This window comes from Scyliorhinus torazame, chromosome 16 (genome assembly GCF_047496885.1).
Source record: "Scyliorhinus torazame isolate Kashiwa2021f chromosome 16, sScyTor2.1, whole genome shotgun sequence".
NCBI lineage: Eukaryota > Metazoa > Chordata > Chondrichthyes > Carcharhiniformes > Scyliorhinidae > Scyliorhinus > Scyliorhinus torazame.
The window spans coordinates 9,667,967-9,692,959 of NC_092722.1; the positions used below are offsets into that span (position 1 = coordinate 9,667,967).

The 24,993-nt window shown below is 42.7% G+C and overlaps 1 protein-coding gene across 1 annotated transcript; it reads right to left on the reverse strand.

The window, feature by feature from the left end:
• Positions 1 to 921: 921 nt before the first annotated feature.
• slc25a33 (solute carrier family 25 member 33) lies at positions 922 to 23,160 on the reverse strand. Its single transcript, XM_072477725.1, has 7 exons — positions 23,087 to 23,160; positions 19,136 to 19,315; positions 16,186 to 16,263; positions 12,231 to 12,331; positions 10,947 to 11,013; positions 10,574 to 10,848; positions 922 to 2,600 (listed from the first exon to the last, which is right to left on the reverse strand). Exons 1-7 carry the CDS (start codon positions 23,158 to 23,160, stop codon positions 2,410 to 2,412), a joined length of 966 nt encoding a protein of 321 aa, XP_072333826.1. The 3' UTR covers positions 922 to 2,409.
• Positions 23,161 to 24,993: the final 1,833 nt, after the last annotated feature.

Sequence of the window (24,993 nt, forward strand, 5' to 3'; positions counted from 1 at the left end):
GAACACAGAACATACAGTGCAGGAGGCCATTCGGCTCATCGAGTCTGCACCGACCCACTTAAGCCCTCACTTCCACCCTATCCCCGTAACCCAATAACCCCATCGAACCTTTTTGGTCACCAAGGGCAATTAATCATGGCCAATTTACCTAACCTGCATGTCTTTGGACTGTGGGAGGAAACCGGAGCACCCGGTGGAAACCCACGCAGACTCTGTACAGTGACCCAGCGGGGAATCGACCATGGGACCCTGGCGCTGTGAGGCCACAGTGCTAGCCACTTGTGCTACCGTGCTGCCTGGTATCTCGGCAGGTCCGACAGCATCCTGTCAGATTTTTTCTTTTGGTTATTTGAAAGTTATAATTGACATCGACTACATGGTACTTTCAATTTTCTACTTCCTTCCAAAAAGGATGCGGTGCTTCAAGAGAACACTGCTCACTGCCAGACTCAGAACTGAACACATCATTCCATCAGGGTAGTCACATTAAATCCATTTGCGGTAACTGCTCGGGGGCAGGGGGAATTCAACTTTATACAATTTACTATCAAAATCTGCAGAACGTGGGTGCGGGAAGGGGGGGGGGGGAGCGGGGGAAGAGACTCATCTGTGTGTTAGGCTTTAGCCCTCCTATCTTTTCTGAAATACAAACATTGCCTGGGTTTTTTTTGTCAGTGATATAGCCAAGAAAGTACTTTTCAAAACAAAACAGTTGATTGGCACAAGAGAGGTTTAAGGAAGCAAGAGGAATTGCTTCCTGTTCCTTTGGTATTCAGCTCAATGAAACATGCTCCTAAAGTGGATTGATTCAAAGATCAAAATATTTGAAGTGCTTGGTCAGAAATTTAGGATGGAGGCAATCAATCAGATGCACCGATTCAGAATATTTTGAATATAAACAAATTTAACAGTAACACAAGCAACAATGTAACATGACAAAGTCATTACTATTTATTTTAAAAAGTATCGCCCAGTAACACTACCCCAAATTCTGGGGTTAGTCAGAACATTTCTATCCATTGTCACTAACACTTATATTGTTGTAGGAGGGCATTGTCATCGAGTCTCTTTCACCTCCCCACAAGTATAGTCGTTACATCTGGGAAAAAATAACTATCTGCAACAAGTGTGGAAAGTTTAAAAAAAAAACTATTTTGATTACCAGACCATACTCAAACCTGCAGTATTGATCATCGATAACAATTTCATTCCATTACAATGTTAGTTTGATAGCTCATCAACTAAGTAAGGCACACTTCTAAAATTAATAGTAAAAGAAACATCTTTTGAAAATGATCACCACTGCAGGTTTTAACATTCAAGTCATACCATTCTGCTGATTCAACACTGAACTGTGCAATATATTGAAAGAACGGTCAAAAAAACTTTGATAAAATAAATTTTAGGTACTGCAGATGTTGGTAATCTAAAATAAAACAAAGTACCAACGTTTAGGTAAGATTGAGTCCTGATAAATTCAATTCAATGAGCAGTTAATTCCAAATTATTTTTAGGAGACTCGGTTGTAAACTAAATTAATTAAAAGTGACTAAGTAGCATGGCAGTATCGACTGTCTCGGCATACATTTCCCTTCCAGGTTTTGTAAATACCATATTAACTGAAGGGGTAACATTTTCCAGTTTCCACATTTTGTTAGAGACACATTAAACCAAATAAATTAACATTTGCTCTCAGTTTCTTTTGCAACTGTATGTAGCATGTATTTTATACCATATTGTAGAAACACATATTAACCAAACATATCTACAGAAACCATATACGTTACAAATATATACACATTCCCTTCAAACAGCTTCCGAATATTTTCAGAAAGCTGAAAGAAAAATCCTATGCATTCCAAGAGAAAAATGATATCTCAAATTAAGTTTGCAAGTTTACTTCATTTTATCATCAAAATAAATAGCAATGCCTAGAGACCAATGCAGTGATATAACTACACAGATTAGCTTCAGAGAAAGAGTTTTCTTTGTTTTGTCAATTCCCCATCAGCGATGACTCTTGCTTTGGTAGTTTCACTGGCACTGGCATCTAATAACTTCCCCAAGCGCCCTGTATGAGAGCCTGATCAGAGTGGCAGCAGACCATACATGACCTTATGTATCACTCAGTGCCCACCAGCACACTTTGTGCAGAAGTCACCAGACAGCAATCAGGAACCATGACCCCAGCAAGTTTATTCCTAGTTAACCCAGGGATGCCAGTTTCAGGACCCAAAGTGCCCATTTGACTCCAATCCAGAGAGATAATCTCACCTTTGTACTTGACATTAACAATTTCTAATCTGGTCAGTGACTTGCCACATTTTCTCTTAGTTTGTGGCTCATTATGATATTGCAGCGCGACAAAACAGAATCCTTTTGTTGCCGAGTGTCCTTTTATTTCAAACACTATCCCAAAACATGAATAATCAGTTCATATGTAGTCATCATTATTGCAGTGTTTGGAATCTGGCGAATTAGCTGTGCTTGTAGTCCTCTGTAGAAAGCACTATAACCTTCTTCTATTGCCACTAGGCGTGCTGTTTGCAAAAATGACTTATACTTTGTGCCTTCCTCCCGTAATCGTGTCCTTATTACCTCTGAAAAAGAAATGTGAAAAAGAATTAGAGTTTTTTCTTCACTTCAGTTTTCACTCTGATGCTCCTCTCCGCATTATTGAATTGACCCCTAAAAAACAATCCTGTTCCTCAAGCAAGTGCCAGTCGTTCAGGTCATGAGTCTTTTACCAAAGGAATAGGTCACCTGTCCTCATATATACATCTTCCAACTGACGTCACTGAATAGTTAGGTGTGCACAGAATCTAGCTCATTATTTTCCTCTCCCTAACATTGTGCTTAGGAGAGCAATAGTTGAATTCCACTGAATGGTTAATACAGCACAAGTCGAGCACCTCCCTGGTGGGAATAGTAATGCTTTCAAACACCAGGAGTCTGTTATAATGCTTTTGTGGGCATGCTTTTCTAGAAACATAATAGGTTACTTTGATTTGATTTATTATTGTCACATGAATTAGTATATAGTGAAAAGTATTGTTTCTTGCATGCTGTACAAACAATGCATACCGTACATAGGGAAGGAAGCGGAGGCTGCAGAATGTAATGTTACAGTCATAGCTAGGGTATAGAGAAAAGATCAACTTAATACGAGGTAGGTCCATTCAAAAGTCTGATGGCAGCAGGGAAGAAGCTGTTCTCGAGTCGGATGGTACGCGACCTCAAACCTTTGTATCTTTTTCCTGATGGAAGAAGGTGGAAGAGAGCATGTCCGAGGTGCGTGGGATCCTTAATCATGCTGCTGACTTTCCGAGGCAGCAGGAATTGTAGACGGAGTCAATGGATGGGAGGCTAGTTTGCGTGATGGATTGGGGTAAATTCACGACCTTTAGTAGTTTCCTGCGGTCTTGGGCAGAGCAGGCTCCATACCAAGCTGTGATACAACCAGAAAGAATGCTTTCTGTGGTTGGTGAGAGTCGTAGCTGACATGCCAAATTTCCTCAATCTTCTGAGAAAGTAGAGTCGTTGGTGGGCTTTCTTCACTATAGTGTCGGCATGGGGGGACCAGGACAGGTTGTTGGTCATCTGGACACCTAAAAACTTGAAGTTCTCGACCCTTTCTACTTCGTTCCCATTGATGTAGACAGGGGCATGTTCTCCACTACGCTTCCAGAAGTCAATGACAATCTCTTTTGTTTCTAATTATTCAATAGTTACTTTCAAACATGAATTGGTTGTATTCTTGAATAGGAAATAATTAGAAAGAGCAGAGGAATGGGAATTATAGGTTGCTCCTTTCAGAACTAGCACAGGAACAATGGGTTGAATGGTCTAAATTAGAATGGTGAAATGAGAACAAGCCTAATGTTGGAACAGAGACTGACAGCTAACAACTGCTCCATTGTAAGACTGGTGTGTTTATTTCATTGTATTCCATCAATGCGAGAACTTGGGAGTCACAGACAATACATAATATGGCTGTAGCACTTGATAGGCAACATCTGACTTCTGGGTGCGGCGATGACCAGCTAAGTCGCACGTTTCAGCAGCTCCCGGTGGAACGGACATTTGGGCTCTTAATAAGAGCCCTAACGGCAATTTTAACGGCTAAAAGCACTGTGCGGTAAACCAGAAGGGAGTCCCCCCTGGACACGGATGGAAAAAGGAGAGGAAAGTGGCCGGATTGCGGCGGATCCTTTAGAGCAGCGGCAAGGAAGGCAAGCAAAAACCAAGATGGCGTCGGAAGGTGGCAGTTTAATATGGGGCCCTGAACAACACGAGTTCTTGAAGCGCTGCGTGGAAGAACTTAAAAAGGAGATGAAGAAGGAGCTGTTGGCCCCGATATTACAGGCGATTGAAGGGCTAAAGGATGAGCAAAAGACCCAGGAGCAGGAGCTTCGGGTCGTGAAGGCAAAGGCTGCCGAGAACGAGGACGATATACAGGGCCTGGTGGTGAAGACGGAGATGCACGAGGCACACCATAAAAGGGGTGTGGAAAGGCTGGAGGTGCTGGAGAATAATGCGAGGAGGAAGAATTTAAGGATTCTTGGTCTTCCCGAGGGTGCAGAGGGGGCGGACGTCGGGGCATATGTGAGCACGATGCTGCACTCGATAATGGGATCGGAGGCCCCGACGGGTCCGTTGGAGGGAGCCTATCGAGTTATGGCGCGAAGACCGAGGGCTGGAGAAATTCCCCGAGCCATAGTGGTGAGATTTCTCCGATATAAGGACAGAGAGATGGTCCTCAGATGGGCAAAGAAAACTCGGAGCAGTAGGTGGGAGAACGCGGTGATCCGCGTATATCAGGATTGGAGTGCGGAGGTGGCGAGAAGGAGGGCGAGCTTTAATCGGGCCAAGGCGATGCTTCATAAAAGGAAGGTCAAATTTGGAATGCTGCAGCCGGCAAGACTGTGGGTCACACATCAAGGGAAACACCACTACTTTGAAACGGCGGATGAGGCATGGACATTTATTGTTGAAGAGAAATTGGAATAAGTGGGTTATATAAAAAAAGAACGTTTGAGACAAAGTGGTGGGGCGAAGAGGGGAAAAAAGGGGGGGGGGGGGGAAAAGAGGAGAGATGATTTTTAAGTTGTTAATCCTGCGACCCGGTAACTTTTCTCTCTTCCCCTTGTTGTGGGGGAGGGAGGGAGGGAGGTGGAGGAGCTGGGGGCGTCGGCCATTGGGGGCGGGGCCAAAAGGGAAGCACGGGCTTTGTTCCCGCGCTATGATAATTATGGCGGGAACAGGGAAGCAGGAAGGAGGGGGCGTCGCACAGTGCGAGCCGAGGTCACGGGGGAAGCCGAGGTCAGCCAGAGTTTGCTGACTTCTGGGAGCAACATGGAGGGTGCAATTACGCTAGTGGGGGATCTAGCGGGGGTGGTTGGGGGGGGGGGGTTAACTGGGTTGCTGCTGCTGGGGAGAAGGGAGAGCTGGTATGGGGTGGGGTGGGCGGCGCCACCTGGGGGGGACACAGCTACGTGGGAACCGGGTGAGGAGCTGGTTAAAAAAAGGGGATGGCTAGTCGACAAGGGGGGGGGGGGGGGGGGGGGGGTAAAGAGCCCCCCAACCCGGCTGATGACGTGGAATGTGAGAGGGCTGATCGGGCCGATAAAGAGGGCACGGATACTCGCACACCTAAAGAAATTTAAGGCAGATGTGGTTATGCTACAGGAGACGCATTTGAAACTGATAGACCAGGTCAGACTACGCAAAGGATGGGTGGGGCAGGTGTTTCATTCGGGGCTAGATGCGAAAAACAGGGGGGTGGCTATACTAGTGGGGAAGCGGGTAATGTTTGAGGCAAAGACCATAGTGGCGGATAGTGGGGGCAGATACGTGATGGTGAGTGGCAAATTACAGGGGGAGGCGGTGGTCTTAGTGAACGTATATGCCCCGAACTGGGATGATGCCAACTTTATGAGGCGCACGCTAGGACGTATCCCGGACCTAGAGGCGGGGAAGCTGGTAATGGGTGGAGATTTTAACACTGTGCTGGAACCAGGGCTGGACAGATAGAGGTCCAGGACCGGAAGGAGGCCGGCAGCATCTAGGGTGCTTAAGGACTTTATGGAGCAGATGGGAGGAGTAGACCCCTGGAGATTTAGTAGACCTAGGAGTAAGGAGTTTTTGTTTTTCTCCTATGTCCACAAAGTTTATTCACGGATAGACTTTTTTGTTTTGGGAAGGGCGCTGATCCCGAAGGTGACGGGGACGGAGTATACGGCTATAGCTATTTCGGATCACGCTCCACATTGGGTGGACTTGGAGATAGGGGAGGAAAAAGAACAGCGTCCACCCTGGAGAATGGACATGGGACTATTGGCGGACGAGGGGGTGTGCTTAAGGGTGAGGGGGTGTATTGAAAGGTACTTGGAACTCAATGATAATGGGGAGGTCCATATGGGAGTGGTCTGGGAGGCGCTGAAGGCAGTGGTTAGAGGGGAGCTGATATCAATCTGGGCACATAAAGGAAAGCAGGAGGGTAGGGAACGGGAGCGGTTGCTGAAAGAACTTCTGAGGGTGGACAGGCAATGCGGAGGCACCGGAGGAGGGACTATACAGGGAAAGGCAAAGGCTACATGTAGAATTTGATTTGCTGACTACGGGTAATGCAGAGGCACAGTGGAGGAAGGCACAGGGTGTACAGTACGAATATGGGGAGAAGGCGAGCAGTTTGCTGGCCCACCAACTGAGGAAAAGGGGAGCAGCGAGGGAGATAGGGGGAGTGAGAGATGAGGAGGGAGAGATGGAGCGGGGAGCGGAGAGAGTGAATGGAGTGTTCAAGGCATTCTATGAAAGATTATATGAAGCTCAGCCCCCTGATGGGAAGGAGAGAATGATGTGTTTTCTGGACCAGCTGGAATTTCCTAAGGTGGAGGAGCAGGAGAGGGTGGGACTGGGAGCACAGATTGAAACGGAGGAAGTAGTGAAAGGAATTAGGAGCATGCAGGCGGGGAAGGCCCCGGGACCAGACGGATTCCCAGTTGAATTTTATAGGAAATATGTGGACTTGCTGGCCCCGCTACTGATGAGAACCTTTAATGAGGCGAGGGAAAGGGGACAGCTGCCCCCGACTATGTCAGAGGCAACGATATCGCTCCTCCTAAAGAAGGAAAAAGGCCCGCTGCAATGCGGGTCCTATAGGCCTATTTCCCTCCTGAATGTGGACGCTAAGATTCTGGCCAAAGTAATGGCAATGAGGATAGGGGATTGTATCCCGGGGGTGGTCCATGAGGACCAAACTGGGTTTGTGAAGGGGAGACAGCTGAATACGAATATACGGAGGCTGCTAGGGGTAATGATGATGCCCCCACCAGAGGGGGAAGCGGAGATAGTGGTGGCGATGGATGCCGAGAAAGCATTTGATAGAGTGGAGTGGGATTATTTGTGGGAGGTGCTGAGGAGATTCGACTTTGGAGATGGGTATATTAGATGGGTACAGCTGCTGTATAGGGCCCCGATGGCGAGCGTAGTCACGAATGGACGGGAGTCTGAATATTTTCAGCTCCATAGAGGGACGAGGCAGGGATGTCCTCTGTCCCCATTATTGTTTGCACTGGCGATTGAGCCCCTGGCAATAGCATTGAGGGGTTCCAGGAAGTGGAGGGGAGTACTCAGGGGAGGAGAAGAACACCGGGTATCTCTGTATGCGGACGATTTGTTGTTATATGTGGCGGACCCGGCGGAGGGGATGCCAGAGATAATGCGGATACTTGGGGAGTTTGGAGTTTTTTCAGGGTATAAATTGAACACGGGGAAAAGTGAGTTGTTTGTGGTGCATCCAGGGGAGCAGAGCAGAGAAATAGAGGACTTACCGTTGAGGAAGGTAACAAGGGACTTTCGGTACTTGGGGATCCAGATAGCCAAGAATTGGGGTACATTGCATAGGCTAAATTTAACGCGGTTGGTGGAGCAGATGGAGGAGGACTTTAAGAGATGGGACATGGTGTCCCTGTCACTGGCAGGGAGGGTGCAGGCGGTTAAAATGGTGGCCCTCCCGAGATTCCTTTTTGTGTTTCAGTGCCTCCCTGTGGTGGTCACGAAGGCTTATTTTAAAAGAATTGAGAAGAGTATGATGAGTTTTGTGTGGGCCGGGAAGACCCCGAGAGTGAGGGGATTTTTGCAGTGTAGTAGGGATAGGGGGGGGCTGGCACTACCGAGCCTAAGTGAGTATTACTGGGCCGCCAATATCTCAATGGTGTTTAAGTGGATGGGAGAAGAGGAGGGAGCGGCGTGGAAGAGATTGGAGAGGGCGTCCTGCAGGGGGACTAGCCTACAAGCTATGGTGACGGCGCCGTTGCCGTTCTCACCGAAGAAATACACCACAAGCCCGGTGGTGGTGGCTACACTGAAAATTTGGGGGCAGTGGAGACGGCATAGGGGAAAGACGGGAGCCTCGGTGCGGTCCCCGATAAGAAATAACCATAGGTTTGTTCCGGGGAGAATAGATCGGGGATTTGGAGCATGGCAAAGAGTAGGGGTAACACAATTGAGAGATCTGTTCGTAGATGGGACGTTTGCGAGTCTGGGAGCGCTGACGGAAAAATATGGGTTGCCCCAAGGGAATGCATTTCGGTATATGCAACTGAGGGCTTTTGCGAGGCAACAGGTGAGGGAATTCCCGCAGCTCCCGATGCAGGATAGAGTGATCTCAGAGACATGGGTGGGGGACGGTAAGGTGTCAGACATATATAGGGAAATGAGGGACGAGGGGGAGATCATGGTAGATGAGCTGAAAGGGAAATGGGAAGAGCTGGATGAGGAGATTGAGGAGGGGCTGTGGGCTGATGCCCTAAGTAGGGTAAACTCATCGTCCTCGTGTGCCAGGCTAAGCCTGATACAATTTAAGGTGTTACACAGGGCGCATATGACTGGAGCACGGCTCAGTAAATTTCTTGGAGTAGAGGATAGGTGTGCGAGATGCTCGAGAAGCCCAGCGAATCACACCCACATGTTCTGGTCATGCCCGGCACTACAGGGGTTTTGGGTGGGGGTGGCAAAGGTGCTTTCGAAGGTGGTGGGGGTCCAGGTCGAACCAAGCTGGGGGCTGGCTATATTTGGGGTTGCAGAAGAGCCGGGAGTGCAGGAGGCGAAAGAGGCTGATGTTTTGGCCTTTGCGTCCCTAGTAGCCCAGCGCAGGATATTGTTAATGTGGAAGGAAGCCAAGCCCCCGGGTGTGGAGACCTGGATAAATGACATGGCAGGGTTTATAAAGTTGGAACGGATTAAGTTCGTTCTAAGGGGGTCGGCTCAAGGGTTCACCAGGCGGTGGCAACCATTCGTCGAATACCTCACAGAAAGATAGAGGGATTGGAAAAGAAGAAGACAGCAGCAGCAACCCAGGGGTGGGGGGGGTGGAAGGAATCAGAAGGACTCTCAGGGATGTTATTGTATATGCATAGGTATTTGGTATATGTAATTGTATATTGGATTGTTGGATTGTATTTTTGGAGAGTATTTATCGTGGACAAGGCAGTTGCCATTTAGTTTTGTTTTTGATTTTGTTCAAATATTATTTATTTATTTGTTTAAAACTGGCCATTGTTATTTATATTGTTTTATTGATGTATAAAGGAAACACTATGTACTGTTATGTTTGGCCAAAAAATCTTGAATAAAATATATCTTAAAAAAAAAAGATAGGCAACATCTGTAATTTCCCAATTCTAGGTTTGGAGAAGGGAAGAGAGAAGATCCTAAGTATTATGAAATTATCTGACCTTAACTACAAAAGTGATTGAGGAACTGAAATTAGTTTTAGTATTGCTGATATGGTGACTTTAAAGCTAAGGGCATTTGGGTTCAGTGCTGAACGGCTGCCAAAAGCCAGGAATCTGTACCGGGGCATAAACCAGTGCTTTCAGAAGAGAGAATTTCTTTGGGGAACGGATAAATAAGAACTAGAGACCAAAATGTAAGCAAAGTGAATCTAAGTTAGTGAGAGATAATGAGAAAGAAGAAAATATTTGTGCATTTTTTTCCCCTCCCTAATGTTTTCAGACAATCAGTGCTGGTGGGATTGGAGTAACATTTATTTTCTTTCTAAATTTCAAATAAAGTACAAAAGCAAACATGTGAAACCATCATGATAAATATAATACATAAAAGCAGTCCTCTGTAAAAGTCAGTGACAGAATACAAATTAAATTGTAAAGTTTGTGATAAATGAGTTTGGCAGTTCCACTTGAATTTCAAGCATTTTTGATGATCACCAGAAAGTGCAAGGCTGTAGATCTGAAGTCACAAAAACAAAGCAGTGTAACACAATGAAAAAAGGTCATGGCTGTGTTAAACTGATCTGAAGATTCAACAGAACTTTGTTTTAAAAATCAGTAAAATGCATTTTATTGAATTCCCTCAAGGAAGAAACCCGCAAACCTTTCAAATAATGGCAAATCAGATGCATTGTAGTGTGCAATTTTCCAGAACAAAACCCAAAAATACAACATGGTGGCACTGATAGAAGTTGAGATAACATTTTTATTCACTTCCATTAGCTCCTTACATGAACAGTGGGGCAATGCTTAACAAATCAAAGGGGTTGAACAAGACTTACCGTGAGGGTATGCGGTACAAGAGGCACAAGTCTTTGAAAAGCCAGCCGCCATCATCAATCCTAGAAAGTCTGACGCACTCTTGTTGTTTTCCCTTACAGCAAACCTCCACTCCTCTAAATGTTTCTTCAAGGCTTCATAAATAACAAAATGAATCACAGTCTCGGAGATGCCAGCATACGAGGCAGTTAAACCTCTGTAAAAGCCTTTGAATCCTTCAGTTTGATAAACATTCTTTGCACACTGGAAAGCATTTGTTGCCTTCTCACCTCGTTTCCTGAAAACAGAAAGTGAGGAACCAACATGGGATTGAGCATTTTGTAGTTGCGATTGTGAATGCAAATATCCTAAAACATATGCATTTGTATAGCCTACCTGCTTTCCAACTGCATCCTTGTTTTGACCAACCAAATAGGGTTCATCAATGTATTTGTAATAAAACCTAGTGCAGAAAAGAGGTACATGTATTTCTATTTCATATTTTCTGAAATATGGATAATAAATCCAATGGTTAAGCATGTCCATCAGCTTCAGGGTCAATATTTTAATACAGCAGCACGTTTAATAGCAGTTACATTTTGTGCATTAAGTGATATTAAAGTTCTATTAAAGTTGTACAGTTCAGAATATAAACTTTTATCTATCAAAAAAAACTTGAATAATTTGATCATGATTGATCTGTGATTTAACTCAAAACGGCCACATCTCTTAACACTATTGGTTAACAAAAATCGATCAATCGCAGATTAAAATTAATAACTGTTCTAATATCAACTGCAATTTGTGGCAGAGATCTCCAAACTTTTGCCCCCCTTTGAGCATAGAAGTGTTTCCTAATTTCAAACGGCCTGGTTCTAATTTTTAGACAATTTCTTCAGACTCCTCAGCTAGTGGAAACAGCTGCGCTCTATCTACCCTATTCGTTACCCTTCATATCTTGAAAACTTTAATTAAATCATCTCTTATAAAATTAACAAAAATGGTACACGGAACCAATGACAAGATGGCATCTAGGTTCTGGGAAGAGGCACAAAACTCCTCTTTTTTATATTTACTTTTTTTTGGGGGGAAAGCATTTTTATTCAAATGTTTAGCATTTTAACATTATACAAAACAAAACAGGACTAAAATATTGCACCCCCCCCCCCCCAAATACAACCTGCACCAACCCAGAACATGTGCACATGAATAGCTAGGCCCCTCCCACACAGTTTGCAAATTTCCTCTACCCCTTCAAACAGCCGGCTCATCCTTGACCTTGACAAATGCGCCCTGTGCTCCACCTTCAACTCTAATCAACCCCAGCCTCGTGTACAAGGTTGAGGCATTCACCCTCCACAGCACCTCAAACCACAATTCCCTCCTCCAGCACCATCCCCAACTCCTCTTACTTGGCCTTAACCCCCTCTATAGACACCTTATCCTCCTCCAAAATCCTCCCATAAATTGCCGAGGTGATCCCACTCTCCGATCCCATTACCAACAGCATCTCCTCCAACGAGGAGGCAGGTGCTATTGGAAAGGTCGGAAGAACCTTTCTAGTGTAGTCCAGCACCTGCATATACCGAAAACAGTCCTCACGCGGAAATCCAAACTTCTTGTACGTTTACTCTTAAGTGAACATTTTAAGCTAATGCTTAGTAATTAATTAGCACTTACTTGCAAAACCAGCAGAACACATGTTGACAACATTAGAGTGTGGTACAAAGATTGCATTACATTTCTCCTTGGCTTTGGAGTATGCAGCAAAGTAGATCGCCCTGTAGATAATGATCATGCATTTAGTTTGCTGCATTTCATTACAGATAACAGGTGAACTGAATGATTAAATCATAATTTGGGTACAGAAGGATTTATAGAATTCGAACTGGGTATTGAGAAATCAAGGATATAACTTATTGTTTCAGATGCTGACTGTGCCAGCAAATAGCAATTTTGGCCTATAATGGATTAGGGTTGTACAGAGAACTGTTACACTATACTTGTGGACCCCAGAAGACATAAATTTAATTGAAGTGAAACAACCCATACCCCATCATCATCTAGGAAGATCGCAGAAAAGACTTGTGAATGCATTTGGCTTGCTGCTTCAAGGTTTATCGGAATAGCTTCCTGCTCAATCTGGAAATGGAGCAATTATATTCGCATCATTGATTTTATATACTATGAAGGTTAATTTGTTTAGCACAAGAACTTCTCTGTACAGTTACCAACCCCTTTAAAGTACACACACATCAAGTGGCGGCTGTAGTTATATGCACTCTACGGTCCAGAAGGCCTCAGTCAGAGCCTAATCTGAGCCAGGGTATCAATAGGCAGAATTGCCCTCAGTGTCCCAAGGCTGAGCGAAGGCTGTAGCGACATGACAAAGATTCACTGATGACCCATTCAGATAAAATGGAGTAAGCAATATACTGCAGATGGTAGAAATTGAAGAAAAAAAAACGTGAATGTTGGTAAATACTCAGCAGGTTTGGCAGAATCTGCGGAGAGTGTAACACAATTACCATTTCAGGTCGATGACCATGCAACAGAACTTTCTGACAAAAGGTCATTGACCTGAAACATCAATTCCATGTCTCTCTCCACAGATGCTGCCAAGCCTGCTGAGTGCTTCTAGCATTTTCTGCAGTTCTTCCATGTTTCCTTTAATGGCCTGCTGACAGAAAGAATTGGAAACAAAAACCCTGTACAAATAAGGCAAGGAACAATGAAAATAAAGCAGCCTAAACCCATTTTCAACCAAGGCTGGCATCAGCAGATGCTTGGCTGCAGATTGTTTGGTTTTTCAGTTGGAGAATAGCAAGATGCGCAGACTCATTCTTTATATATGCTTACAAAACAAAACCAATTCATTTGAGAACAGTGCCACTCGTTAAAAATTGCTGAAATTAAAGACATGCTTGGAAGTAGTGAAAGAATTGGGTTTGCCCAATGAAATTCCATCTCTAAAAAGAAAAAAACAATCTTATGGCAATGTGAAATAAAAATAAAGTGCTGAAGAAACAGATCTGTCATCATCTGTGGAGAGAACACATGAACACCTAGATTGTTTCAGGTGTACAGCTTGACGACTGGTTGCCTCCATCATTAACTAATGATAACTGACGTGCTATTTTCTGTTTTTGTTCCAAATTGCAATTGTGTACACTGAAGCGTCTGGGCAAGCTGATCAGCTTTTCAAGATTACTCGTTGCAATGTGTGTTTAATATCAATTAAAATAGAATTTAATACTTTGTCTGAAAAATAATGTCTCTAAATAAAGTGAAAGGATCATCTTTTCAACTACCTCCCAAAGATGGAACTGAGTCCTCCAAGATCAAGAGCTGCAATGCAATGTGACAATTTGAATTTTTTTAAAGAAAGTTTGCACAAGTGGATGCTGAGTGAAATCAGAACTGGGCTCCACACTTTCCCACTCAATCAAAAACTAGGTCAAGACACGAATGGTTAATTGTCAAGGTCCAGCTCCGGGTGGGCAAAATTCCCTTGCATTAAACAGCTTGGAATCATTCTCAGAAAATGTCACGGTATAGCTGTACTGTAAAATGTAGCAGAGTCTTCATTGCTACAAAAACAAGTATCTTAAATCTGAATCTTGTTCCCAGCATTCCAGACAGGCAATCAAAGCTGAATTACAAACTGAGGTCCATTCCCATCACCAGCAGCACTCCCTACCTCACGGAGTTGATCTTTTGTTCCCTATAAATCTATTAAAAACTGGGTGGCACGGTCGCACAGTGGTTAGCACTGCTGCCTCACGGTGCCGAGGACCCTTGAAGGCGCTGCCTGTGTGGAGTTTGCAAAGATGTGCAGAGTAGGTCAACTTGGCCACGCTAAATTTCCCCTTAATTGGGAACAAAAAAAAGAATTGGGTACTCTAAATTTACTTTTTAAAAAATCTATTAACAACTGATTGATACGTTGAAACGCAAGGAATCCAATGGGTTAAGTTTGTGGCGGGTACTGCATGCACATTTGCTTGCCAAGAAACAATTGTGTACCGTTTCTCCTTACACATCACTTGCTTTCTTTCCCCACAATGAAAATTTATTAGCAGAATGCCGACCAACTACTGTGATATTCAAAATTTAAAAAAAGTCCCGCAGATGCTGGAAATTCAAAATAAAAACAGAAAATGCTGGAACTCAAGTGGGTCTGGCAACATCTGTGGAGAGAGACAGAGTTAACGTTTCACGTCCAGTATGGCTCCAAAGGGTGGTGGAGCATACTAATTCCTATCCTCATCAGAAGTGCACACACTTTCCTGCAGGGGATGCTGGACACAGTGGTGAATTTCTTCTCTCTAAACCAGGTGAGCAGTCGTGCCACTGTTGGCCTCATTGAGATGAGTAAGTAGCACAAAGCAGGAACTTGCTTGATTATATACCTAGCAAATGAGGACAACTGGAACTCTGTATATCGATGCACTAGCTTGAACTTTTCCACAGCTTTAAACAACATCATGTGATTGGCACATATTTTTTTCACGTTATTCTTTTGAAGTCTTCATACATAACAAGGATTCTAAAAATCCATTGGCTTAATTGGGAATAAAAATCACACAGTGCATCACATACAATAAATTACCTTAAAGTAAAGTTAAATCAGCAAACAGTTATTTTTTGTAAACCAATATCCTACAATTTCCTCTGTTTAGTGTTGTTGGAGCAAGACCTAGGCCTTAATTCAACATCTTATCTCTTATCATTTCACTGAAATGATCAGTTTAAGTGGGTTGTCATTCTTTCATGGGGTGTAAGCAGTGCTGACAAGGCCAGTATTTAGTGCTCATCCCCAATTGCCCTACAGCAGGTGTTGGTGAATCACCATCTTGATCACTGCAGTCCATTTGGTGTAGGTACACCTAAACCGCTGTTAGTAAAAGCACTCCAGGATTATGACCTGGCGACAGCAAAGTAACATCAATATAGTTCAAAAACAGAAATGGCAGACTTGCAGGGGAATTTGAAAGTGGCGATGTGTGTCTGCTGCTCTTGTTCTTCAAAGTGGTTGAAGTTGAGAGTTTGGGAGATGCTGAGAGAGGCTTCCGCCCCAAATCAGAGTGTACCAGCTAATCTACAGCTATACCATTTCTGTTGCTGTAGAAACAAATTCTGAATTGACATTCCGCCCCCTCATGCGGCCCATCACCCAATTTCTGTTTTATAATTTAACGTTTATATTCCATGATTTCTGGTCCTGTATTATTGGCATAATTTGAACTATTAATATAGTTTTCCTTGCTTATCTCATTACAAGAGAAGCGAGTCCACAGTGGTATTCCCAGCTCAAAGCACTCGCCTTTCCCGAAAGGTGAAGTAACTGAACATGGTTTATTTTAATAACTCAGTAGAGTGAAGCTGTTTTGATGTAAAAGGAGACCAGATTCACGCCTGGTTTTCAAGGGCCATGTGTGAATATAAAATGAAAGGAAGGCACATGCATTCAATTTATTTGTCAACAAAAGCTCCTAAAGGCCGGAGTTTCTCTTTAAGAAGCCAACAAAAATTCACATAGCATTAAGGACTATATGCACAGTTATTGGTAACACAGAAACCAAAACAGAGTCCAGAGAATTTTTCCTTTTAATATGAATACAGTTAAATTTACCTGGATGGAGCAACACCAATCAAGTTAGGTCCCAGTCCTCTGAAAAGTGACCGTGGTCCCTCCTTTTCTAAAATAGATCTGCAAGAGTTATTAAATCAGATTAGAAAGCGTTTTGAAATAAGGGAATAAAGCAACTGAACTTTTGCAACTAACTCAATGGGCCAAATGGCCTTCTTCTGCACTGTAGGGATTCTATGATGCTTAACCAATTCTTATACCCAACATTGCTGTATACCAAACAAAATGACAGCCCGAAAAGAGCTAGCAATGCAAATAATAAGTTCTACATTAACCCTGGACCCTGTGACCAGTGAAGAATAAGTTAGACGTGGCCTTATTACACAGGACTTCAGGGTTTTCACTTGTGCGTGGTACCACATTTTACAATTATGATTTCTGATCAGTAAAGGGTTCCGCCAATGACAAGAGGGTTATGTTAGAAAATGCAGTGTGATAGGAACTTGTTGTAATTTGAGCTTCAGGAGGGGGGAAAAAAACTATAAGATTAAATATCCATTTGTGACAATGTTCATTCTAACATTTCTGTACAACAACAATCATACAGAATAAGCAATGCAACTTAAAGTGCAGCGCGTGCGGTATCTATGTTTTCAACTTTTCAATACTGTAAAAAAAAAAGTTAGATTTTACTCAGAAAGTGCATTTTTGTTTAAACCAAATACATGTTATGTGTAGTTTCCAAATGCAGACAGACTCTGGACGAAAGGTCACAATTTTGAACCCTCAACAGCAACCAAGCTGACCTTAATTAAGTCAAATTCCTGCTAATCGTTTCCGAAGCCTTATCTGCCATTAATGTTAATCTGAGTGGTTACTGAGTAAGATTACTGTATTATTGGGAATGTTCTTGTATCAGTTCTTGAACAAGGATGTTATATGTACTACTCTCCAATCCTCTGACATCACATCGGTGTCTAGGGGGCGAGTGAACCCACACACCCCACACACACACACCTCCTCCTTATACAAAGTACTCATTAAGAACCCAGTATGTTAACACTGAGAATAGAACGGCAGTTAAGCATGGGCAAGTGAGTCACAGAATTTACAGTGCAGAAGGAGGCCATGCGGCCCATCGAGTCTGCACCGGCCCTTGGAAAGAGCACCCCACATAAGCCCATACCTGTAGTGCATCAAGCAGGGGCTAAGGCTATTGGTGCAACTGGGTATGGCCTTTGAAAATATGGCCACGACAACTCAGGAGGTCATATTACGATCCCAGACCAGAACTAAACAGTGGCTAGGATACTGAACCAAAACCCCAATATTTTAGTTTATTTTGTAAGCCTATGTAGAAGGAATACTTTGCTCCAGGAATGATTGCATGAAGAAATAGAGATTTGGTATTTTAAAACTTTATTAGCACAATATTAAACTCTTTAACACACCCGAAAATACCTTACAATTACCCCTTAAACAATACTACTCAATTCAGTAAATACAATACCCTCAATTACTATTTCTATTCTCAAATAAACAACAAAGAAAAGCATACAGCTTCAATTCATCCTACATCGCAACAGCACAGAGTAATACTTGCTTTCTAGAACAGATTTGACACCTGTGAGAACCCCTGCAGACACTGGCTGGATATCTTCAAAAAGCTGTTTCAAATGGTTTGTTTCAGTCATGTCCTTGGTGAAGTCTGCTTTAAATATTAACCTTTAAAAAACCCACTATTTTTGGGTTGTGGGGGTGAAACCCATGCAGACACGGGGAGAATGTGAAAACCCCACACGGACAGTGACCCGGAGCCAGGATCGAACCTGGGTCCTCGATGCCGTGAGGCAGCAGTGCTAACCACTGCGCCATCGTGCTGCAAAATCTTTAAAAAAAAATTTTTTAAACTATCCTATTGTGAGATCAACAGACTTTACTTGTGGTCCAAAAGGGTAGCCAGATCAGAACGCAACTCCCAAAAGCTCTCTCAAAATGTCAGACTACCTTAGCTCCACCCAGCAATGACATACTCTCCCCAAGCTAAAAACAAATTAACTCCCCAGGATCTCCCCTGGTCAAACAAAAGTGTATTAGCCCAGGCTCTTCCTTCTGGCTCCTAAAGAGTTTTCTGGTCTGAAAAACAAGAATCTTTTAAAAACATGACTACTGCAGTCAAACACACCGTCAAACACTGTAACCCAGGTTTTTAATCCCTAAATTGCCAAATGTTTATAATCCAATATATCTAAAATCCTGCATTCGGCACAGTCATTAGACTTCTTGGGTACTGAATGTAGGTCTTCAGTGCTGGACTTCTCGTATTTTTCTCTACTGCTTTCTGCTCCCATTGGTGTTTCATCGAGTGCCTGGAGGGTACCTGCTCTCTTCTGCATCTAGAACATTTCTCCCATGGTCAGTCAATTTTCATTGTTGCATAGCACTATTCTGAGTTAAATTAGCACCACACTGCACTTTCCCTTTAAGTACAGGCTAGTTATTCGTAGTATTCCCAAGTAATAATATCGGGTATAATAATGTGCAGCAAGTGAACAGCGCATTTAGTGCTAATTGCACACAACACTCGTGGTAATGAGCAGATACCACAAAAATGTCAAGGGTGATTTGTGCATCGCAATCCAAGTGCCCATTTTTGTGGCTGAAAGGTCACAAATGTAAACATTAACTTTACTTTTCTCTCCACAGGCGCTGTTTTTATTTCAGATATCCAGCATCCACAGTATTTTGCTTTTGGGTGGGTGATAATTTTTAGAGCTTCGCTCTGTAACTTTGCTGATACAATGACAGGCCCCAAATACAAGGATCAATGAATGTTTAACTGGGATGTGCATTGGCTGGGCAATAGTTGATCTGACAAGGGTACTGAATGGGCAATATATGCTGCAGCGGCACAACCCAATAAAGGAACAGCCAATTAAGTGAAGAAATATAGGAAAATAACAAGAACAAAAAACACAAATAGTTCACTTACTTTAGAACCTGGAGAAGTCCAGGTGCTACACGTGCTGGTCGAACCACACCCGGTCCATTGATTGTATTAAGGTTGACCTGTGGAATGTAGACTGGACGAAGTGTTAAGCCTGAGGACTGGAGTCTAGTCTTAATCACTTCCAATGGACAAGTGACAATTGCCCCCACTGTTCCTCCACACCTGTGAATAATGCAAAGAAAGGAAAAAATGAGCACTTAGCTATTAAAGTACATGTGAAACACGCATCAAATCAGGCCGCTCCATGTGTGTGAGCTTTACTTTGAGAGCAAGGTGATAAAGGTTTGTGGGAAAAGGGCATTTAGATTACCTAAAAAGAAAAAAAAAAGTGTAAATGCTGCTATGGGGTAGGGTTTGGGGTCATGTCGGACGCTTGCTTTGGGACATAGTTCTCATTTGGTTAAATCGCGCCCAGAATGTTTCACAGAAATTGGCAGGGTATTCTGACAGGAGGAAAGAAAGCAGCTGAAATAGGAAGTTTTACACATCTAAACGTTGCACATTAACTGCAGCTAACTGCTCAAAGCACATGTTACCCATTACTTTTTCTCCCTTATTCTTCTATTTCTCAGTGCTACGGTACCCAGACCAGACCCCAATTTATATTAGGAAATCAGACGAGTCCCCAACATTGTTTCAATTTTGTAAACTGTGAAGAAAGGATACTTTTCTCCATGAGTGATTCCACCAACACCCAGGGATCTTTTGTACATAAAAAAGGTCATTATTAACAGGATTAACCCCATTAATATCCAACAAAAAAAGCTTTTCAATTAACAGCTAAACATTAAACAATTCTAAAACAAAGAAAGGTCTTTGAGTTTACTTTCCCATCTACTTCTAAATTTTCAATTAAGCAAAATCCATACGCTGGTCAAATGCCACTTCTTAATACAGTTAACACTCAATGATTTGCAGATTTATGTCCTTGGGAGAGGAGCTTTCAGAAGTCAGCCTGGGAAACGAAACTCCTTTCCTCAGAAACCAGAGCAAAACTTTAAAAATGAAACTAAAAACAACATGGCAGGGTAGTGGCTGAAAAACTAAACTAAAACAAACCCAGTCCCTAACATGAGTAATGTAACTGCTTGCCTAGCTGTTAACTCCTTAATCACAGCTTTAGCAGATAGTCACTTCAGCAACAATTGTTGGATGTTGGCATTCTCCTCCACCACCATCAAGCAGCCATTTATTTCTAGGCCTTTCCCGAGTGGTGGCATCCTAGCCAAGCCTGACCCCTGGCCTTACCGAACATTCTGTGCATGCACAGATTCCATTGATTAAAAGAAATGCAGGTTGCTTTTTCATCTCTTTAGCCCTCTGATGCTCAGGCTAATTATAACACGCTACTCAAAGAGTTAAACTAAGAGATTGAAGACAGAATCCTCCCATATTCTAATCTTCCATAACTGTCTTCAAAAACTCAGCTACATATATCCTACCTTAACATGTTCCACTCATCAGCTCATTCTTAGAAACCTCTATTTGCTCACCATCCCTTGGCATATCAGCGACAAAATTCACAGTTTTGTTTACCAGATTCATTCATAGCCTTGTTCTTGCCCTACTCTAGAATCCGCTCTAGCCCTACATGCCTGGTGTCCTCTACTCTTAATTCTAGTTACGTATACTCTCTTTTTCCACTCAAATCCTCAGCAGCAGAGCCCTAACCATTTTATCTCATACTTTGAAATTCTTTCCTTAAATCCTTCCATCTTGTAAAATCATCGGGCCATAACTTCCTGCTTGCGTCAGGAAGCCACTGGTCGGTGCAGACATGATGGGCTGAATGGCCTCCTTCTGCACTGTAGGAATTCTATGGTTCTAGGACACCCATGCAGACAGGGGGAGAATGTACAAACACCACACAGTCACCCAAAGTCCAAATTAAACATGGGCCTCTGGTTTTGTGAGGTAGCAGTGTTAACTAGTGTGCCACCGTGTTAAATATGTTTGTACCTAGTTTACTTCAATTATATTCTCCATTTATAATTATCTCAATTAAATGTTGTGTTTTGATGCTTCAGTAAGACATTTGTAGAAGCTTGTAAAGTTTATTGTAAAACATTTATTAATGAAAATTATTTTATAAATACAAAACTTTGAAACCAGTTAACATTTAACTTAACGTTAACTTCATCAGCTGAACAATGACAAAAAACTGCCTCAACTTTTATAAATTTCTTGCAAAATATATTTTCTCACTTAAACACAACGGTCCTGTCTATTTGTAAAGTGGAGGGTGGGGGGGATTGACAATTGTTAATTGACAAGCTCAACATCTGAAAGCAGCAGCTGCTGAGTGCAGTGTCCTGGCACACATCTCCTCGGACATCATTTTGTAATGCCAGGGCGGCACGGTGGCACAATGGTGAGCACTGCTGCCTCACTGTGCAGAGGGCCCGGGTTCAATCCTGGTCCCAGGTCACTGTCCGTGTGGAGTTTGAACATTCTCTCCGTGTCTGCATGGGTCACACCTCCACAACCCAAAAAGATGTGCAGGGTAGGTGAATTGTCCACGCCAAATTGCTCCTTAATTGGGAAAAGAAAACGGATATTCTAAATTTTTTTAAAATCCTTTTGGGATGTACTTTGGCAGTATACTCTTAGGGGTGGGTTATTGGTTCGCTGCAATACCTGTCAGGCAGATAGTTCACATTTGCTTAAAGGAGGCTTGCATATATCAACTAAGGCATTAAACTTTGTTAAAGCATTTGAAGTAATCACCGAGGCTTCCATCTGTTTATTGAACCTGCATTTTAATTTTCAGTGATTTAATGTTGAGGGCACCCAGGGTCCCTTTGTACATTGACACTTTCTAATCTCTTACCATTTAAGAAATACTCTGGACATCTGTTCTGCTTATCAAAGTGGATAACCTTACATTTTTCCACATTATATTCCATCTGCCATGTTCTTACTCACTCATTAAATCTGCCCAAATCTCTTTCAAGTTGCTTTGCATCTTCCTCACATAAATAAATAATAATAATAATCTTTATTAGTGTCACAAGTAGGCTTACATTAACACTGCACTGAATTTATTGTGAAAATCCCCTAGTCGCTACACTCCAGCGCCTGTTCGGGTACACAGAGGGAGAATTCAGAATGTCCAATTCACCTAACAGCACTCTTTCGGGACTTGTGGGAGGAAACCGAAGCGCCCGGAGGAAACCCACGCAGACATGGGGAGAACGTATAGACTCCGCACAGACAGTGACCCAAGCCGGGAATTGAACCCGGGTCCCTGGCGCTGTGAAGCGATAGTGCTAACCACTGTGCTACCATACCGCCCATGCTTTGTCTATCCCCCATTATAAATGGGGACTTTGCCTGTAATGGACCTATATTTGCCTTGCCCAAACATTTCCTTTTTATGTAGCTAGAGAGGTTTGTACAATTAGTTTAAATGTTTTTTCTGCAAGCTCACATTCATATTCTATTGTCCCTTTCTTTAATAAGTTCTTGGTCCCCTGCTGTATTTTAAAATCCTCCCAATCTTCAGGTTTATTACTATTTCTGGCAACTTTATAAGCCTTTTCTTTTAATCTTATACAATCATTAACTTGCTTTGTTAGCCACAGTTGACTGACTTTTCTTTTTGGGTTTTAATGCCTTAAAGGAATGTATAGCTACTATAAAGATTATCCATTGCATATGTACCGTCATACCATTTAATGTATTTTTCCAGTCTACCTCAGGTAATTTGCCCCTCATACCTTCATAATATTTTTGTTCAAATTTAACACCCTGGCTTCAGATTCAACTACTTCACTTTCACACAATGTAAAATTCTATCATATTATGGTCATTCATCCTTAAAAATTATTTTACAAGATAATTAATTAACCCTTTCTCTTTACATAACACTGGATCTATAATAGTCTGTTCTCCAGTCTGTTCCTCTGCTCTAAAAAAACATCCCTAACATACTCCAGGAACTTGTCCTCCACAGCATTGGTGCTGACTAAGTTTATCCAGTCTATATGCAGATTGAAGTCACCCATGTATTACCCATGCTACATACTTCCAATCTCCTGATTATACCATGTCCCACACTGCAGCTACGCTTTGGTAGCCTGTAAACAACTCCTGCCAATGTTTGCTGCCGCTTGCTGTTTCTTAGCTCCACACAAACAAATTCTACATTTTATTCTTCCAGTCCGAGATCTTTCCTTAGTAATGTACTGATCTTGTCCCTTATCAGCGCCGCACCACCTCCTTTCCTTCTTAAATGTCAAATATCCTTAAATATTCAGTCCCCAGTCTTGGTCACCTTGTAGCAAGATTCCATAATGACAGTTAGATCATACCCATTATGAAACATCATTGCTACATGACAATGTTAGCTTGAATTTTCTCAGTTCGCAATAAATAGCGTTATGTAAAATATAACCAATATAATTGATGCATTCAAGAGGGCTTAGAAGATTACTTGAATTGAAACCACTCGCAAGGGCATGGCAAAAAGATTGGGGAATGATACTTGTTTGGAGAGATGATGCAGGCCTGATGGGCCAAATGGCTTCCTTCTGTACTGTAACAATTCTGCAATAACAGAAACCATTTAAAGCACCCATACATGAACAGCCAGCAGAGACGTTACTCAGAATCTATGCTGCCTCCTCTTCACACAGTCCCTCAAAGTGATGTAAGGAAACAAGAAATTAACTCCTAAAATTCACTGTGCACAGCTGATTCCTGCAGGTGTAAACAGCTGGGCATAAAACAATGTACCAAAAAAAGTTATCTAAAAATAGTCCAAAATAGGCTTGTCCCAAGAATATAAACAAAGTAGCTGCAATAAACGGTTCAGATTGTTAGCTTAATGCAGTCTAATGCAAGACTCAACACCTGTGCCCCAATAGAAAAGTTCACATTTCCTGCAAGAGCAATTCAATGAAGGGGATGCTGCATGTAGGTAGGAATGCGGAATTAGGACTACACAGGTTAGCACATAATGAAATACGTTACAAAAGTACAAGAACAGATGATGCCAGAACAACAGCAGCATCTGTAGGGAGAGAAAACAAGAGTTAACGTTTTGTGTCTGTTTGGCTCTTCATCAGAACTAAAGATAAAGGGAAGGCACCAGATAAATTGTAGCTGTGAGAGATTGCAACAAGCTGTAGCAACTTTAAGAATAAAAGACAGTTGGTCCAGTGTGTGTGTGTGTGGGGGCGGGGGGGGGGGGTTGCATTGAGACAGTAAGGCTATATGCAGAATGTGCAAAACTTTTTAGCAATCGAGTCAAACTCTTTTTTTTTTAAAAGACACTAAGTTTCCTACTAAATCTAGCTAGATTATGTGTTGGAAAAAGAGAATCTTTCTCATTTCAAACTCTTATTATCAGCACCAACTCCCAGGTCAGAGAGCAAGGTAAATGCTGATGGAAGCCACCAAGCTTCCTTTCCCCAGTCACCTTCCCATACAAGCACAAGAGAACTTTAATCCATGGTCCAGGGAAATCCTCTTTCCCCATGGTCCAGGGAATTGATTTTCTTGTGCTTCCAACCAGGGTTCCAGGTTCGATTCCCGGCTTGGATCACTGTCTGTGCAGAGTCTGCACGTTCTCCCCGTGTCTGCATGGGTTTCTCCCGGGTGCTCCGGTTTCCTCCCACAAGTCCCAAAAGACGTAATGTTAGGTAATTTGGACATTTTGAATTCTCCCTCCGTGTAGCTGAACAGGCTCCGAAATGTGGCGACTAGGGGTTTTTCACGGTAACTTCATTGCAGTGTTAATGTAAGCCTACTTGTGACAATAAAAATTATAACATTTTTTAAAAATTACTCTACTGAATTCACTATTCACAATGTCATTTCCTCTGCACTGGGGAGAT